Source organism: Mastacembelus armatus, chromosome 20, assembly GCF_900324485.2.
Source record: "Mastacembelus armatus chromosome 20, fMasArm1.2, whole genome shotgun sequence".
Classification (NCBI taxonomy): Eukaryota; Metazoa; Chordata; class Actinopteri; order Synbranchiformes; family Mastacembelidae; genus Mastacembelus; species Mastacembelus armatus.
This window is the reverse complement of record NC_046652.1, coordinates 5,620,252-5,640,030: the sequence shown is the minus strand read 5'-3', so window position 1 is coordinate 5,640,030 and position 19,779 is coordinate 5,620,252. Positions and strand designations below refer to the sequence as shown.

Genomic DNA, 19,779 nt, shown 5'->3' with positions numbered 1-19,779 from the left:
TGCCTTTTCAGTGGACCTGCTGAAGTTTTCTGTTATGAAAATGTGCCTTTTTTTCTGTTCATTATATAATCATACTGCTGCAGAAGCCTACTTATTTTGTAATTTGTTAGCTAATGAAGGTCGATAACATTCCAAAATGACTAAATACCAGGTGTACAACAGCTCTTTCAGACATACTACATATGTTTATCTCAACAGTAATGACTGCACACATGAACTATTAATACCCTGTTAATTTCTCTATGTTTCAGGGTTTTCCCAGCCCCGGCCCCTAGAGCAGGAGTGCCGGTTCCTGTCCTTTTTCTCCACTGTTGCATTAGCAGCAGTAGCTCCTTCTGGTGAGGCCAGGGACGATGGGCCGGAAGCTGGACCTGTCTGGTCTAACGGATGATGAGGCAAAGCATGTCTTGAAAGTGGTGCAGCGGGACATGAAGCTGCGAAAGAAGGAAGAAGAGCGGTTAAGGTGAGAAAGCAGTCACCTGCCACCACCTTTTGTAGTATTTTTATATGTTTTGATCCAGCGTGATTTGAGGAGCTGTGAGCAGAAATGACCAGATATATGTTTATAGCTGTCTCGGCTAACAAAGGCAGAACAAAAAGCCTGTAAAATAATATGTCCTAGTTGCTGTTTAATTGCTCTGTTAATTTACAATTCATTAAACTCCATCTAAATGTGATTGTGCAATCATAGCTCACAGGCGTCTAACAAAAAGCTTTTATCTGCTATTGGTACCTAACTGACCTCACACTTGACTCAGACTTGTGGCTAATGTAAATTACATTTATTTTAACAATTTTCAGCAGGAAAGATTTGTTTCTTGTAATCCCTTGCCAAATGTGATGCACAAAAAACACACAACAAGCTGTGGCTACTTGTGTAGATGACAGATTGATACCAGATGTTGAAGCTTTTGGGAATAAGGATTTCAAAGTCCCTGTGCTTATGAGAAACATTGCCTCCTGTAGAGAAAGTGCTGTTCATGGTAAATTCTGGTTCATGGTTATTTGCTAAACTAAGAGCATGTTAGCGTGAAACATAAATGCAATGTTGGTAATAGGAAAGTTTTATTTTATTATGACATTTTGCATTACTTCAACAGGGTAGTGTGTGCCATTAACTAGGAACATTTCTAAATGGGATTACAGGTTACATAAGAAAAATACCTCTTCAGGCATAAAAATAAAGTGTTTCTTGGCACATTATCATGTAAATTGTTGGTTCCCTATTTCCACAATAATTGCCCTAAACAAGCCATTTGCTAACTTGGAAGCATTGTTGTACCTAAAGTGAGTAGTGAGAAATGGCACCATGTTATTTGCTTCCAGTGAGTCTTCACTGTAATGGTGGGTGGGGCTTATTGAACAGTCAAATGCATATTCAACAAGTCTATAATTTGTTTATTTGGACTGCAGGCTTGTTTTGCATTTTTGCAAACTACAATGTTCAGTTTATATTTTTACAGATTGTATTTTAATTCTGTTTTTGTAATATCAGATGCATTTAAACAAATGCCAACATCACATTACCAAATGTTCTGCTGATAATTTATTGAAGAGAGTGTATATTAACACTAATATCCTAGAATTACAAGTATAATAAAAACAAAGATTGTAAGTAAGATTGTTACACCACTATTATTTGAATAAACATACAAATAATTTTGCTGCCTCCACAACTACAGATACACATACTAACTTCTCTGCACAGTCGTAGAAGAGACAAAGGATATTTTTTATTTTGTCCCATTCATGTATGTGGGGAGCAAACAGAAAGTCATTTTGCATACTTCTAGTGGACATGATGTGTGATATTTGGTATGACATGTCAGCAACCCAGGCACTCATGTAAACTAATTAATAAGTTTCACTTTAAAAAAAACAGAGGTTCCAGGTCATGCTTTTAGGGTCTCCTCCATTATGATGTGCCAATAATTACGACTACTGGGAAATCACAGGAGCCTGTATCTATGTCAAGACCAGCAACTGATTTGGTCGCTAAGAAAATGGCAGTGGTAAATGAGAAGCCGGCTACACACTCACCGATCTGTAACTGAGCTGTAACTGAACCATAATTACTATTCCTTGGCGAAGGAATGGTGAGCGACTCCCATTGTTCGGTGAGCGACTCCCATTGTTCATTGAGCGACTCCCATGGCTCGGTGAGGGACTCTCATGGTTCGGTGAGGGACTCCCATGGCTCGGTGAGGGACTCTCATGGTTCGGTGAGGGACTCTCATGGCTCGGTGAGGGACTCTCATGGTTCGGTGAGGGACTCATTTTTCGGTGAGGGACTCTCATGGTTCGGTGAGAGACTCTCATGGTTCGGTGAGGGACTCTCATGGTTCGGTGAGGGACTCATTTTTCGGTGAGGGACTCTCATGGTTCGGTGAGGGACTCTCATGGTTCGGTGAGAGACTCTCATGGTTCGGTGAGGGACTCTCATGGTTCGGTGAGGGACTCTCATGGTTCGGTGAGGGACTCTCATGGCTCGGTGAGGGACTCTCATGGTTCGGTGAGGGACTCATTTTTCGGTGAGGGACTCTCATGGTTCGGTGAGAGACTCATGGTTCGGTGAGGGACTCTCATGGTTCGGTGAGAGTCATGGTTCGGTGAGAGACTCATGGTTCGGTGAGAGACTCTCATTGTTCGGTGAGCGAGTCCCATTGTTCGGTGAGAGAGTCCCATTGTTCGGTGAGGGAGGGACTCCCATTGTTCGGTGAGGGAGGGACTCCCATTGTTCGGTGACGGAGGGACTCCCATTGTTCATTGAGCGACTCCCATTGTTCGGTGAGCTACTCCCATTGTTCGGTGAGCTACTCCCATTGTTCGGTGAGCGACTCTCATGGTTCACATGAATTTCTTTATTGTGCAAGCTATAATGTTAATGATATGCAGACAGTTACCTGTATCGTTGCCTACAGTTTTCACCGCTTCATTCTCACATATGTTTTTTCCAGTACTGTTCAGTGTCCAGTCTTGGTGAGTCTGCCTTCATTTTATCATCCTGCCAGTGAGAGTACACTTTGTAGAGTACACTCATTGGGAACATCCAGTTTATTCTCATTGCTTCTATTTTTCTGGTGTACCTCTTGGTAATGTACCTTTTAACTACTTTCTTTCATCGGCTACATTTGATTTAATGACTGTCATCATATTTGAAAGATCCTTAGCGGTTTGGTGCTTGAGTGGATGTGTGATTAGACTCTAAGGAGCATAGCAAAGTTACTTTACAAACCAAAGAGCAACTGTTGGTCTGTACAGCTTAAAAATCTCATTTTCCCAGAATCAGTTTCAAAGCAACGATGGTGTATTCCCAAATTACTGGGCTGTAAAATGTTCTCCCACCAAGCTGTCATGAATGATGAAAAAGAAATTTATGCCTCTCAGGCTGTTATTACAGCTGTTTACTGGAAAAAGATGAGCATATTAATGTTGATGTAATCACAGGCAGATATTTGCTGTTCTTCATGCTCTTCGTTTGTAGTCTTATGCACAAGTTTCAAAAAGAGATATCAGATGCAAACTGATGTGCATGTTAACTTAAACTTAAAAACCTATTACATATCATTTTTCATCTCATTTTCATTTGTTTTTTCAGCAGTTACTGCTACATTTAGTTTGTTTCATCAAGCAGTGCCTCATAATAAAACAGGGTTTACAAAATGCTTCACAGAGAAAAACACCAACGCTGTAAAGTAAACACGGGGCTTGAGCTGTCCTGTTGCCACTGAGTATATTTAACTACAGCAGTGCGCCTCAGCCAACAGGATTGTCTGCATTTTTGCCAATGCTGTAGTGGTGCCTATGATGTGTATTTCATGATAGGTTGGAAAAATGGTGCTGCTGATAGCCCCTCTTGGGACTGCATGATACGTTAAGTATCATTTCATCTGGTTATGAATCTTTCATAGGAATACTAACCCATTCACGTTCCATTGAGGATTGCTAACCATAAGAGAAGATAAAAACACAATTTAAAGGAAAATAAAACCATATTTAGATTAAAACCTCTGATATGTAGGTTGGAGCCAGCCTTATACAAAATCAATAAGTAAAATTCCTAAAACAGGCAAACACTACAAAGATGTGTGAAAGGCAATGTGTTCTTTTTGTGGCACCTGTTGAAATCCTGGCAGCTGCATTTTTGCTCTAATTAGCATTTAACAAGTTTTTTTTTTATCAGAAAAGGCGGATTTAAAATAATCCAGGTGAGATGAAATGAAGGCATGAATAACAGTTTTTTTTTATTGTCAATAAAAATGACTTGACATTTGAGATTATTCAAAGCTGGTGAAAACAAGCCTGGTTTGTGAGGCTTAGGGTGCTTTGAAGACTGTTGAGTGATAATGTGTCATTTTTGGTTTAGCAACATCTGCACCAATTAGAAGGATTTTAGTTTTTTGTGGATTTAATAAAAAAGAAAATAGCAGCCATCCATTTTGGCAGTTTAAAAGGAAGACAACCTCATTAAATTGTTGGAGTTAACAGCAACAGTAAATTTGATCATCTGAATTAAAATCTGTCTGTGTCCCTCTAGTTTATTTAGTTCGTTTTTATTGCATTGGTTGTACCCATGAAACTTTCTAAAAATAATACTAACACTTATGTTTGCTTTGCACTTGTTTTGCTACTAAAGGGTGAGAGTGTGATTCTGCCAATTATGGAGGGTGAGCAACTCAACCTCTGGCCTCCACTGTCTCTGTGGCCATCCAGCTGGAGAGGCTCATTATGGAACAGCAGGAAGCTCAGGGGAGCCCAGGCATGGGTCTACTTAAAAAAAAAAAAAAAAAAACAGCCCCAGCCCCAGGAGAGACAAGCTGGGAAATGATTATAGATAGAAAATAGCTATCCTGCACTGTCTCTGTGTGAGTGGTAAGAAGTGGTAATTGCTGGAGCTCAAGCTATTGGTGACTCTTATGAGTAATTTGCTTTCAATACTACAAAGGATCCACTTTCACATCTGGCAAGTTCTTGTATGGTACGCCAATTACTGTACCTGTAATGCTTACTTCAAAACTCATTCCATTTTCTGCTGTGACAAGTCTGTCCCTGCTATTGAAAGGCTCTGCATTAATATTAAATAAAGCCAAAAATTGATTCTACATCATCATCTACACCACAGTTAAAATTATCAGGAAAATTCTGAATACTTTTATAAATGAAGCTGTTACATTAAGACAAGTTAGGCTGAGCAGTAGCCACAACCATGTATTGTAGGTTTAATTGGTTTAATTGACTTTGTATCCCTAATCAATCCTATTTTATTGTAAGATTGAATCATTCTAGATAGAATACATTCATATCTGTTTTGAGAGGATTTTGTTGACCAAGAGCCAACAATGAATCATGCATTTAAAGGCTATGGCTTCTTTCTTTAATTCATTCTTTTCCTTTTTGTCAGTTGTTGCTTATTTTACCTTCACTGAATGTGACAGGCAAGCAGGTACAGGGACAGGGGTCACACTGGGAGGCCAGGGTATTTTTTAAAGACGGCTGGAATAGATGTCACTCCATCAGGGACACCGCTGACCTCTATTTCCTCCTGTATTTATCCTCTTGACTCTCTGTCTGGAGATGACACATGCACACACACACACACACACACACACACTTAGCCATCTTCACAAAAAGAGGACAATTTCAGAAAAGGTGTTTTTGAGCCAAAATAAAAGAGACAGTGAGGTTCTGTTGGCTGATGGTTCTTTATTCATGACGATCAATAAATTAGTGTAATTGGATTTCAGAGCAGAAGCAGTCACAGGATATTGTTTGCTGCTGGACAGTCCCTTTGGGCTGCAATACCATCTCCTCTTTTAAAGCACCACAAAATTGGGACAGATTAGCCTTCAGCCCTAAGGTCATGTCCTTTCTCACCTTCTGCTCAAATTTGAGTTTAGCACTACATTCATGAGACTTTCTTTGCTTTTACTTGTAGATTGTCTAAAAGTTTATGTTCACTCTAATAAGCCTGGTTTCCTAGACTAGTGAACTAATGACCCTAACTTGCCTCTATTAAAGGAAAATCCAGAAATTGTGTAACTAGTCCAGCACGGTTTATGGGTGGTTGAATGGCTCTATTGTGTTAAACAGACATGTATTATTCTTTTCTTCTCGGTGTCTGAGGTGTTTATTCTGTGCCGTAATCCACCCTTTGGTCCCATGTTAGCAGCTGATGTTTTTAAATGAAACAGCCCAAAGCTGCAGGGATAATGTATTGTAACTTCACATAAATAGAAAGGCAGTAAAACAGCATTACATGGCTATTTGCTTCACCTCCCCTCATCTTTAGAATAAATGTATTTTTTATAGCTGCTAGAAAAATGTGTCTGGATGGAGTTAATTTCTGTCTGCTGGTTGCTGGGGCAATTGTGTTTCCTTGGCTGTGGTTCTCTTTTGGTGGGGATTAGCTGTCTACCATTATTGGTGGTGGTGGTGGTGATAGGGGAGGGCGGGGTCTTTATGCATTTTTTTTTATGTGGAAGTGCTGTGTGTGTATGTACTGATCTCATCAGCACTGAATGTGTCTGTGCACAGCAACTAGGAAGGACAAATCCTTCTGACCTTTTTCTGTGGGCACACTGGCAGGTGTATTACCAGTCTAAACACATGAGTCATCAATTTTCATTGCCTGCCAGGGTGATATTATAATTGATACACTACCCATTTGTGCTCACAGTGATACCCTTGAACAATTTACAACTGTATTTTACATCTTTTGGTTTGAGTTAGAGTTATTATCATGTTTTTAGTAATTTATGGAAATAGCACTGGCATTTAATCTGACGGGCACTGACTGCTGATTTAGGTACTCACCATACTCCCCTTGCTGCAGCCTGTGAAATGCTTGAAAACAGGATGGGTTTCTCTGCTGACTTCTGACCAGTTCTGCTTTAATTTGTTTTCATGGGTTCAGTGCTGTTGAGGTGATCTGCACAGCTGCCACAGACTTTGTGATTTCTAATTAGTCTTTACTATGGCCCTTAGTAGATGATATTTAATATAATTAAACTTAATTAAAAGACAGAAATATAGCCCCTCTGACCATGGCAATTATACATGGGCATGGTTTCGCATACTATTTTCAGTCTTTTTTTCTTGTCTGTCTCACACATGCACGCCATCTTTGTGAGGATATTTACTGATGTGATTCGTTGCTTAGTCCCCAAATGCTAACCTAATTCTAGCTTTAACCCTAAAACCACCTTAATCCTGGTGGTGATGTACTCTTTGGTCAAAATGTCCTCACTTGCTCAAAATGTCATGCATCCCATTGTCTGAAGCCTAAAATGGTCCTTAAAAATGTATAGCTGTATAAGTGCACACATATTGACACAATGAGATCCATCATATTTGTCAGTGCTGTAACAGTTTTAAATGGATACACTACTTAATATATCCATTATATATATCCATTAATCATTATATATATCCATTAATCAAGACATTTTAACATAGTTTGCATTATATATGTACTGTATATTTCAAATTAAATTGAACTCATTGGACAGCACTGTGTTTGGGTGCTGTTTGTTCGGAGCCTTGAGCAAAAGTGAGTGCAGTTGCATCAGGCTTGCTGCTAATGTGGATGATCAAAACAGTTTTATTTGAGCGTAACATAAATCTAAGTGATCAAACTTCTGAAAAGAAGAGTGTCTGTTCTGTGAAGACATTGGTTTGTGGCTTTCCTGAGCAAGGTGTCTTAAACAGATGGTGTTTTATGGTGTCTAATGGAGGAAGATTCTGATTTCCCCTGAGTGTGACAAATCAGCAGCTGCATACCACCGCCGTCCTCTGGAGCTGCTGAGCCAATGGGATTGGCTGATGAGATAGTGAAAATTAATCCACCCCAGCTACTTGCGGTACACTTGCTTTCATAGTCCATAAATTGTGTTAGCATTTCCAGCTGATTGAGTAGATAGGCTTCTCCTTAATAACCTTGCCTACATGAATGTGTATGTCTTGTGTGTTTGTGAGTGTCTGCATCTGACATCTTTGTCTTTACTCATTCAGGGTCAGATGGAGGTGATGTATCACTACTCTGTTTTATCTTCCCCCAGAGAAACCTGTACATTTCCACCCAGATACACTCTAGACTTAACTGCAGGAAGACGAAGAGTTGCCTAAGCTGTTACTTTTATATCTGTCTAGGTCTGCAGTGATTACTTCTGCTGCTGGCTAAATGTCAAGTGCTGTTTTGAGTCAGAGGAAAGTAGTTTGTTGCATCAGGAAGATCTTACTCCCTGCTCCTGAATCGATCTAGTTTTCTACCTGTCTCCCTTTATAATTTTCTCATCTATTCTATCTTAATGTCTACATCTTTTTCTGTTTTCCCTTCAGTTCTCCTATCATTCTTAATTTCTCTGTTTATTTCTCTACTCTGCCTTGGTATATCCTCATTACCAGTAACCATGTTGTGTAGAGATGGAGGTCAGTGTTGGGTTAGTGCTTCTCTGTCCAGTGGGAGTGAATGATGCCTGTGTATGATTACTCGCCACACTTTGGCCTCTTTGGCTGCTGATTATGTGTAAGCCAAGGGACACAAGAGTCATTTACCTCTCAAAAAGCCACTCATTCATCTCACGGGTCGTATCTCCTTTCTGATATTGAAGTGATTGAACTTCCACCAGCCATGTTAATCACAACGACTTATGCATAGGGGGGTAGCAACACCAAGTTCAAGAGTTCAAACACACACAATTTCCCTCTAAGTTGGAGAGGACTATTGGCGACTGGGTTCATGGAGTGATAATGTGTAGATAATGTGTAGTGTGAGGAGAGAGACATTATACTGTGTACAAGGTGCAATCTACCTCATTACAAAACATGAATCCTCCACTTCCTTTTGCGTAACAAGTAAGCCTGTTGATGTTCCCAAGGTGTCAAATACTGAGGACTGAGGTGTTTTTAGTGTGAAACATGTTTTTAGTAGTCTTCTCCTAAATCTAACCATGTTTTTTTTTTTTTTGTGCATAAAATCATCCTGTTTAGTGATGCTTTGCCAAATAATTGACAAAGTGTCGGTGTTTGACATCCTGGGAGAACTGGTTTGAACTGCTACAATGTGGTTTTGTTTAAACCTCTCTGTATTCAAGTAGTGGTCTGTCTCTGTTCCAGTTGTCTTGCTCTTGTTCTGACATGTGTTTTCTGACATCTACCACTCCACGAATTTGAAATTTCTTTCTGCCACTGAATGTTAAAGAGGGGCATCTTTTATGAGGAAGGCGACATGTGAAAAACTACATATAAAGGTATTTTCAGTGATTTTTTTTTTTTTTTTTTTTTTTTTTTAAATATTAGCCTGCGAAAAGAAATTGTTTATATTCTATATATTATATATATTCTAGTCACCATTTCATATTTCTTCAGAGATTGGGTAAGGAATCTTAATATAAGCTACAAAATCAATAATATAGATAATAGAATATAAAAAATATAGGAATTTTACCTTTTAAAGTTAGTGAAATTAGCTTTAAAAATATATTGGTTATTGCTGCTAATTGAACCATGATTTTAGAGCTAAGTCATTCTTCAGAAATAGTAGGTATTACTAATTGTTTAGGGTAGGGGCTCATTATAAATATAAACACAAAATTAAATTAGTGTTGGTCTCCATCCACCCAGTGGTATCTCCATCTGCTCCAGCTCCTGCTCCTTGACCCCCAAAACCTCAAGAGCTTTAATTCATGAGTTGGTTCTAATCAGACAAACCTCCATACCAATATCAGAAAGAGAGGCTCAGACCAGAGGTTTGCTGGTTAGCTCGGGTTACTTGAGTGCCAACATATGGGTGCCGAGGGTGCGGCAGTGGAATGTTTTGCCTCATATTAAAGACCTCTTTGGTTTATTTTGGATAACCACTGATTCTCATTTTCTCCTTTGCTGGAACTGATGTGTGTATGTGTCAGTGTATGTTTATGTGCTTGAGGATTGGCTTCACTGTCTTCCTTTGAGGAAATAGGCAGGACCTGATCAATATCTTCCTCAGGATTATTCCTGTATTTCATAAGTTAATACAACACAGTGGCTGGCACACACTTTTACACTCTTGTGTTTTTCCTCTTCTTTCTGCTTCTCTTTGTCTTTCTCTATTTTCCCACACTTTCTTTCTCAGTGCTCATTTTTCATAAAGTAGAAAACTGTATCATCTATTTGTTTGCACTATTTGAATACAGTGTTATTGCCACCACCCATCAGGGGCCTTTCTGTGTGGAGTTTGCATGTTCTCCCTGTGCTTGTGTGGGTTTTCTCCAGGTACTCTGGTTTCCTCCCACAGTCCAAAAACATGTATGTCAGGTTGATTGGTGACTCTAAATTGCCCATAGGAGTGAGTGTGAGTGTGTGAGGTTGTTTGTCTCTATGTGGCCCTGTGATGGACTGGCGACCTGTCCAGGGTGTACCCCTGCCTTTCACCCAAAGAGAGCTGGGATAGACTCCAGCAGATCCCTGTGACCCTGGTTAGGAATAAGTAGGTATAGATGATGGATGGATGGATTATTGCTACCCCATCCCCTCTGCATTTGTAGGTTTAAGTGAAAGCTTATTAGGCTTTCTCTTATAATAAAATCTAATACTTAGAGTAAGAAAAAACTCCTAATAAAGTAAGCCCAATTTTTCTGGCACTTATAAGGATTATGTACTACACTTAAATCACCTTATGACTTTCTCTCTCTATTATGGACAGTTCTGGGTTTTGATCCTGCTTACTTTTAATCTGAAGTTTTTCCTCTTTATGTTTCCTGTAAAACAAATTTAAATTTTTTATGTTTTTATGTTTACTGTTTTATCATTCTACTTTTCTTTTACTTGTTTTGCCACCTGTCTATTCCAAAATTCTACTTTTATATGTAAAGCACTTTGTGAAGACCGCTATATTTTCATAATTTCCTGATGAAGTTGATGGTGCTGATAAAAAGAGTTATTGGAATCAGAGTAATTGCAGACACCTTAACATATATGTATGTATGTTCATGTTCGTGTACACTCACTTCAATTTTCTTGGAGCCAGACTGAAACAGTCTCTGTGAAAACCAAACAACTCTCTACACTTCTCATGACCTTTCAACCACAATCAGTATAAATACAGAGAAGACCATACCAGATCATTGCTACCTCAATTTATCCAAATTAAAGATGCCTTAAGTGTTATTGTTAGAAACTTCACTAACCACGGTCTTGCCCTCTAATCAAAGTAAAAATACCTTAAACTTCGAGAAATGTTATCTCAACTATACAGAAATCTAGATTTAATGATTTATTTGTTAAACAGTCATACTTGGATTAACATTCAGTGACGTTAATTGAGAAATGCATCAACAATATACAGTAAACAACATACATTTTGAGTTAAATTGGCCCAGACTTTATCCATGGTTTGTAATCAGAACAACCCAGTAATGACAGTATGAAGTTGTCCAAAGAATCTACATCACCGTCATTAAGCATTACTGTCATCTGAGGTAACGGGAGCAGGCGCCAGCATTTACGGCATCATGTGATAAGTTAAGACACCTGCCAGTCAATATTATCTCATCAATAAAGATGTACTAAAGTCATTATATTATTTTACTGATTTCATATTTGCAGTAAATAGAAAAGTTGAGTGTCTTTTTGAGGATGCGTTTCTAATTTCACTCTGACTGGCAGAGTTGCTTTAAACATTATAAAATATGTTAAATTAAATCCCGACTGCAATTACCTTCTGTTTTTTGAATACCTATAATTTTTCCAAACATGCTTTACTACTTGAATTAAAGACTCATTCACTCTTTATTGTGATGGGTTGCCTCTCTAACAACGGTGGTCATTTTTCAAGCAGTGTGTGTGTTTCCCAGGGGAACCATAGTTGTTGGAGTGACATTATAATTCACCTCTGATGTTGTGTTTGGCTCACACTCCTCTGTTTAGTGACTGCAGGAGTAAATTCCTAAAGACCTATTGCTTTGATAGCACACCAGCATGCTAATGGCTTGACACTGGTCCTCCTTATTCAAATGTTTACCAATGGTGGATTGTTGGAATTCAGTTTATTATTGGATATTTCTAAGATATTGAACCTTAACCCCAGGTTACTTATTTTGAACTATGTCAATAAAACATCTTATTTTATCATTCTCCTCCGCACTTATACAAACTAATAAAAGGGCGGATCCTCAGTTACATTCATGGTATTTGGAAAGAAAAGATTTACATCATGTTACTAGAGACAGAAAAAAGGGCCACTCCAAAAATTTTACAGCAATATTCTTTTGGTAGTAGCAGCTCTAAAGTTGCAGTTTACGTATATAGCAAATTTTAAGCTCCTTGTCCAAGTGAACATTGACACTCACCTGAATATTGTCTTTGTGAGGACTCTTCTATGAAAGTTGTTTTGTGAGTGTTGATTTTGTGCTTTATTTTTTGTTATTGCAAGCAAAGCCAGCCTTTTTACCAGCTGTCTTGGTGTTGCTATGTGTTGTTCTTCTGCTAATTCCACATTCAAGTAACGTAGCTCACTAATTTGACTGTTGTTAGTGTTGACTCAATTCAGAACTAATCTGCTGTTTTATCATACAACTCTACATTTTGCTGATGACTGATTATGTATACAAGTCACACCTTTTTTGCGTGGAGGCTGTGAAATGTATCCATATGGAGAAATACGATAACAAGCAGTTGTACGTTGCTGAAAGTCTGCTCAGGCCACTCCTGTCAGAGGAACAATGGCAGTAGATGAGATTCATGCTATGATGTTGCTACACCCAGCTGGTTAAAGAACTCAGGCCTAACTCTAACACTACTAACTATTGGTTTCTTTTGCAATGACTGACATTGCTGCCTAGTTTTGGTTTTCTCCCCTGATCACCTCTATAAGCAACATTCATTTTATTTTCTGTTCCTTCCTTTTTGCATTTTTCTGTGTAATGGTGGTGGTCTTGGCAAAATCCAATAATACATGCCTTCCTCTATCCCCTTCTCCCCCTACTGTCATCTCTGCAGTCTATTGGGCACTGTAAACACTTAATTTTTGGGGTTATGCCTTATATCATAATGTCAGTAGATTAAGCCTGAGGTATACTGCTCATCTCCTGTTACACATTAGGTCAGTGCTGGATCCCCACCCTACTCTATATCTGCAATTACAGTTGTGGTCAGGTGATTTGGTGATGTAGTGGTGGACATGTGGAGACATGTGGAATACATATGCAGACTTCTCTTTGTCATTGAGGGAAACCCAACATTCATCTGTAATTCCAATTAAATACATAGCAAGCCTGACCTCCATCCTGCTCGCTATGTTTAGAAACATTAACCACTTTTTCAGCTGAACTGGGGAAGGCAGAATGATTATCCAATGAAATGTAAATGTGTGAATTCATTAATGTTCAAAAACAACCTGCTTTTGTCATTGTGACACTTTTTTGAAGGGTTCACAGGATTCACACTGGCCATTTTGTTTCCTTTTGTTTTATTAGAGACTGATTGTGTTTTTCTCATTGCATCCTGTGTTGTGAGGGTTTTGCACAGCTGCACTTCTCAGTTGCCAGGTTGTGAGATGTTAAACCAAATATGTTAATGGAGCTCTGCCACTGCTCCTGGAGGGGCTGCCAGGCGCGACCGCGAGCTGGTTTGTTAAAATGAAAGTGCAAAGAATATGTTTTCTAAGTGGGTTTGTGATCATAAAAAACATGTAATAATAGCATAGAGTGCAGTCTGAGTATGCAGATATTTTGCTTTGTCTCTACACTTCACTAAAACAACATGAATTTAAAGTGTTGACTTTAGGATTATTTTGAGGCTCTTTATATCAACATCCAATGAACCATAAAGAAATGATAGCCCTTTTTGTATGTAACTCCTAAACATGTAAAATAAGTTATAATGTTCACCTAATAGAGATCTGAACACCCGTAATTCTGACAGTCATCACTTTAAACCCGTTGTTTATTTTGAAATCCAGTGTGCTGGAGTAGGCCCAGCACCAACAATGAAAACTTACAGACTGCACTGCACTGAAGTGTGGTATTTCAACCAAAGGTGGCTATTTATGTCTAACAGTGTCTAGCTTTTTCCCTTCTGAACTTTCTTTTAATAAGGAACAGTGAAAGTAATATTCCTCCAAACCACTAAAATGCACTCCGTCCTCCCCAAACCCTCTCGTGTGTGTGTGTGTGCAGTCTTTCACCTTCGCAGCTGGGCCCATAGGGAGCACTGTTGTCCACGTTGTCAGGGCTGTGCTGGACTGTCTACACTTCGCTGTATTGTGCTATATTGGCTGCCCACAGACCTCAGACCAGACTGATTAACACACACTACTTCAGTCTTTTTTTAAACCACAGCAACAAATCACATTATTTTAAAACTATATTTAGGCCTATATTTTAAGTCTGTCCTCCTTTATTGCTAAAAGAAAAAAGTTTTCCAGAGCTTGCTATTTTTCAAATGCTGAGTTGTAGGAGAAGAGTTTATTTTTGTTGTTTGTGGAAGTGTGTATGTTTTAAGTGGAATATGAAGAAATTTTTGGTTTTTGCTGTCTGAGAATTCTGCCTTCCCTCCTTGTCTTTTTGTTGCTTCCTGAGAAATGGCCAGCAGCTAATATGTCATTTGAGCCATTTATAATTTCTCTCTCAGGTAACTGTTTCTAGTTTACATCAATATTTTAATATACAGTAACCCCATTAATTATAATAATCCATTAATGGGTTCTTGAGTGCTTTTAGTGCCCTCATCTGGTGACAGATGCCATTGCATGTTTTAGTGTGTTTTACCTCATCTTGGCCTAATTAGCCTGATGTATCAGATTATATTTGACTATACCATTATACTGAGAGGGTGGTTATTATACTATCAATGTTGTGACAAATGGAAATATTTGTAAGTTCTGGTAATATTTCTGCTGGGCTGAAAAAAGCACTTTGTTGAAAATTTTGACTGAGATGTAAACCTGAAAAATTTGCACTCTCTGTGATGTTTGGTCAAACTCCAGTGCAAGCCAATAATTCCTCCCTGCTTTAATTTCTGGGTGCCTCTCGATGATAGAGAGACACACACAAACTTAAACACTGTTTCTGGGATAAATTTCTAAAATCAAATAGACTTAGGCTTTCTTGTGACTGTGTGCCATTTGTTTATGTTTGTTGGAGGCAGGCAGATTTGTACATTTGAGGCAAATTTTGATTTTGTTTTGGAAAGGTATAATTAGAAATGCTCTTACGAGGCTAACACATTAAAGCATTTCCATCCTATTTCTGTTAGATTTTATTATGTTTTTAATTGCTGCAAACTATCATATCAAGAACAGGCTGGTTTGCTCGAGAATCGTACTGTATCTTTAAGCAGTATGGGTTGATTGTAACAATTAGTAGGCCAAAAGAACACACTCCAGATGACAGAGTAGCTCTGAATAGCCAGTCATAGCCTCAGTACTTGAGCAGGCTGCACACTGCAGAAAGGCTTGAAATGGGAAGACAGCAGGGAGGATGTGGGTGCGGAGGTGTGGTGGAGGAGGAGGGCAATAATTAGGTGAGCTTGTCATTCTAGTGATTAAACACTGATTTAGAAGCGTGTTCAGTGGGCGCGTGGAGTTAAATTGGCTGTGCTGTTAGTGGTGATGTGACATTTGAGGTCTGGGTCACTTCACTGCAATGCAGCAAGACTAAAGTGTGGCTGGTCCAGGACTGCAGGACTCACTGGTGTTTGTTTATGGGCTATAAGGAATGTGAACACACCATGATTATGCTCTTACCCACTGATTCCTTTGGTACCTTTTGCAGTGATTAAAACATATAATACTAATACTACTAATAATAACCCCCTCCACTGAGTCCAGACAGCCCAGAACAGAGCTGATCTTTTTCACATCAGTTTGTCTAGTTTCCTTCTGTCTGCTGCTGTGATACCACTGCCCCAGCAGACCACTGCATAATAAATGGTGAGTGCCACCACAGAGTCATAAAAAGTGTGAGGAATATATTGCATACTCCAAAGTACTTCATGTTTTTTTCATATAAAGGACACTTGTGACAGCATGTTTTCTAACATGCTACTGTATATTTTATTGTCCTTCAGAAACCTTTAGAAAACTTTAATTAGTTAATAGGGATCTCTTTACATATTATCTGTCTGATTGGGTCCAGCTGCTGTTTGGGATTGACCCAAAGAACAGACTTCTCTGGTAGATAGCAGGAGCACGCACATAGCATGCACGTCACACAGTGACAGTCATCCAGGGATTTACAGAACCATAGTTACCTTAGAAACATCCATTAGACAACTTCACAAGCCCAAGGTTAAACTCCAGTGAGCCCAGGGAGTCTTCCTTTTGTCCTTATAGAGCCCAGTCCAAGTATTCTCCAAGTATTGTTACAGTATTTCAGTTTAGTCTGCACCTATTCTCCCTTCTTCTTTCTGGACTGAGGTTGCAGACCTTTGCTTGCAAGTGTTTAACGAGGCAGACAAGATGTTTACTAGCTTATTGTCTTTTCTCATTATATAATTGTTTCAGTCTCATCAGGCCTGTTGTTGCTTTCCTTATAAATAAAAGATTTTATGTAGCTTTACAAGCAGCCAGTGACAGTAATTCTGAAAAATCTGATTTCATTTTGTTTTATTTCTTTTTCAGGTTATTCCATTTTTATTCTGGAGGATTTGTTTTTAAAGCTTGTGAAACTTGTTTTTGGTCTCTAAGAAAGACTATGAATGTTTTCTATCTTACAGCAGCAGATATTTGATGATATTGGTTTTCAAACTATAGATCTGATTTGTGCAGCTAAACTTTACTTTCTGTGTCTCTAAGCTATACTGTCTAAAGTTGCCATCTTATGGGATATTGCAAAGCATCAGGGATGTGCAGGAGGAAAAAAACTGAAGAATGGCCTGAAACTATAATGCCCAAAATGTTATTAAAGTGAAAGGACTTCATAGTGATTAATAAGGTATCTGCCCAGAAAGTTCTGTGTGGCACAAATAAGTTGAATATACATGTATAGTAATTAATTATGCTGGGTGAATACAAGCTGAAAGAGGCTGAAACACCTGACATCTCATTTGTACCTTATCACATCCTCAGAAACTGAGTTTTCTTGAAGGAATACTATTTGAATCTGCTGCCATTCTTATATCTATAGTTCCTCCCTTGCTAGCACTGGTCACAGCTGGCAGCTTGGCATCACACATGGTGTCCAATTTTGCCAGTTTTTGTATTTGCTTTGCAAGTTTTCAACTATGTCTCCGGGCGCCAATAAGAACAAAGAAAGTCTGACATATATAGCCCTTTGAAGGGAGAGACAATCACACTCTAGACAACAATTCTAATTTCTTTTTTGCCAGATTTTAATCTGTCACTTCAGTGCTATCATGTAAAAATTAATGAACAGATGGCAACTTCGGCACATTACAGCAGGCTGTACAAAGGGCTGGTACAGATAAAACCCTAGGCCATGTACTAAAGCAGTGCCTCTACCAGCTGGCAGCCATATTTACTCAGATCGTTTGAAAGTCACTTGACCTGGATTTGGTCCCTATACAATGGAAAAAAAGACATTCATCTTTGTGCCTAAAATTCCATGTCTAATTGCATCTCTAAATAATTGACCTCTTTTTAAGAAATTGATCCAGGGACATATCTTGAAACAAGCAGAAATCTTTTGGGACCGAGCTGGTAGACAGAGGAGCCACAGGTTGACAAAAATAAGGGTTTATTGGTAAGGGTTTACTGTGGACTCTGCTGTCACAGGCTGTCACAAGTCAGCCAAAGGTTTTGATGATACAACAAGCACATAGAGGAGCCCACGTGCTATGCAAGTCCAGTGTTTATCAAATTTTCATTGACAAAACAGATATATCCATTTTACCTACTAGTTCACAGCAAGATGGTCTTGGCAATATTGACAGAACTCATGCAATGCCAAAAAAGCCGCTTTATCAGTAACACCCCTTGTTCCATGAGCTATTCTATCAGGTCAGTGTAATATAGCCTATTAGTCGTACCCCTTAGGGAGAGGAACAAGGACTTCTTGTCCTTAATACCTGTAATTTTAGTCCCATGTCTCTCATCTGTGGCTTTTTCACAGTAGCAGTGAAGTTGTTCTAAGCAACAAATGTTTGATAAACCCACTGTTCACTTCCTACAATGCACCAAATGGCAGAGAGATAAAGTTAATGACTAGCTGCTAAATGCAAGGGACCATTTAGTAGCTAAAAGAAATGGATGCTTCCCTCAGGAGTTGGTGGAGAGAAAAAAAAACAAAAAAAAAAACATGGGTACCAGGGGCATACATTTTGGAGTTCAGTTCATGCGGTTGCTAGAAATATGATTTGAAATGAATGTGAATGTTCATCCATACCCATGTCTGATAGATTTGTAAACTGGCAACTGTTCATTAAAATGCTTGCCAGATCAACTTTATAAACAGTTAAATATCATGTTTAACTTAAATATGTATGTACTGAAGTTGTAATTTTATTGAGCCAGCTCCCAAGGTAACAATGAGCAAATAAATTAAATGATATTCTCGTCTAAAAGAAATTTTTCTGTAGAGCCTGAGATTGCTGCCCTGTAATTTATGGCCTGACTTTATATTAGCAAAAGCATCATTAGTATTAAATCCTAGCCCTGCTCTTACCCAGTGTTGTAGCAGCAGTAATTTAACTCAAGTTTCTGAAGTGCTTTAATAAGAAATTAATTACAGGAGTGATTTACAGAGGAGTTAAGAAACACTTTAAAATATGAGAAAACAGAGACAGACAGTGTGTTGTACACAGATAAAGTTGTCCACCCAGTCTAATGACACCATGACAATACTTTTTCATGCTTTCTGCCATTCTTCTTCACCCCTTTTATTCATTATCTTGCATTGCAACTGCTGTAGTCATGCTGTCCTTTTGAATCATATTCCTATCTTACAGTCATATTTTATGATCTCAGTTTGGGCTAACTGCTGATGCTTTATTGTTTTGTACTCGCTGGTAGCTGCAGTGGTACACACTTTGTTTATATAAGCTCCTTGGGGCCTCACATATCCTGTCATACCTAAATAGTGACTTGCTTTATGATGGCTATGTTATAACATTACAGCCTGGGGATATTGTAAGCTTCAGCATTGTATAATGTTACAGCTCTATTGATACTTTGTCACACTGACAAGGAGGTGTGCTATGTTCGAAAAACTCCTGTATGAATATTTCAGATTCTATTTTGTTCAATATGTGTTTGTTTTTGCATGTACAGATTAATGGCGTAGTGGCCATGACTCCCCCATATATGCATTAGCTAGGACAGAATCTTCCCTTTCTTTTCTTTAGCAGTTAAAGAGCACCAAAGTGCAATAAGAAAAGACGTTATGTCATGCAGGAGTCCTTGCTCAGAGATTGGTTCCTGTGACTGGTATTCGCTATCTGTAAAGCTTGTGCTGTGGCCATTTTGTCTTGTCATCAAGGGTTCGGTGACAGGTCTTTATTCACTCTCCATCTCAAGAGGTGTTTTTGAGGGGTGTGTGGAGGCAGTGCCCTGTGGTCAGCGAGGTAGCGCTGCAGTGGGACCTATTGCTGGTGCTTCATGTGTTGGCCACAGCCACCTTTGAGTTGCTGGAGCAGGTTCCCCTAAGATTTTGACAGGCAAGAGTGCCCTGATCTTGCCATGAGTGAGTGATCTGTCTGCGCTTTTTGTTCCCTCATGTGTTTGCAGATACATGTGAGGTTTGCGTTCTTGTTCTTTGTATTGTACTATTCATATTGTGGTGTTTGGGCCATGCAGTCAGGGTCGGCGTGTGTCTGGGATTTTTTTGGAACCGCTGCATACATAGG

General features: G+C 38.9%; 1 protein-coding gene across 3 annotated transcripts in view; it reads left to right on the top strand.

Annotated features, from left to right (window-relative positions):
- The first annotated feature begins 347 nt into the window (after window positions 1-347).
- Window positions 348-19,779, top strand: part of myripb (myosin VIIA and Rab interacting protein b) — an 89,821-nt gene continuing 70,389 nt past the window's right edge. For 2 of the 3 annotated variants that reach the window (XM_026292470.1, XM_026292471.1), the window contains exon 1: window positions 354-463. In XM_026292470.1, coding sequence (XP_026148255.1) covers window positions 354-463 — 110 coding nt within the window. Of the gene's footprint in view, window positions 464-19,779 lie in introns of all 3 variants that reach the window. The other variant, XM_026292472.1, reaches the window with a different exon arrangement.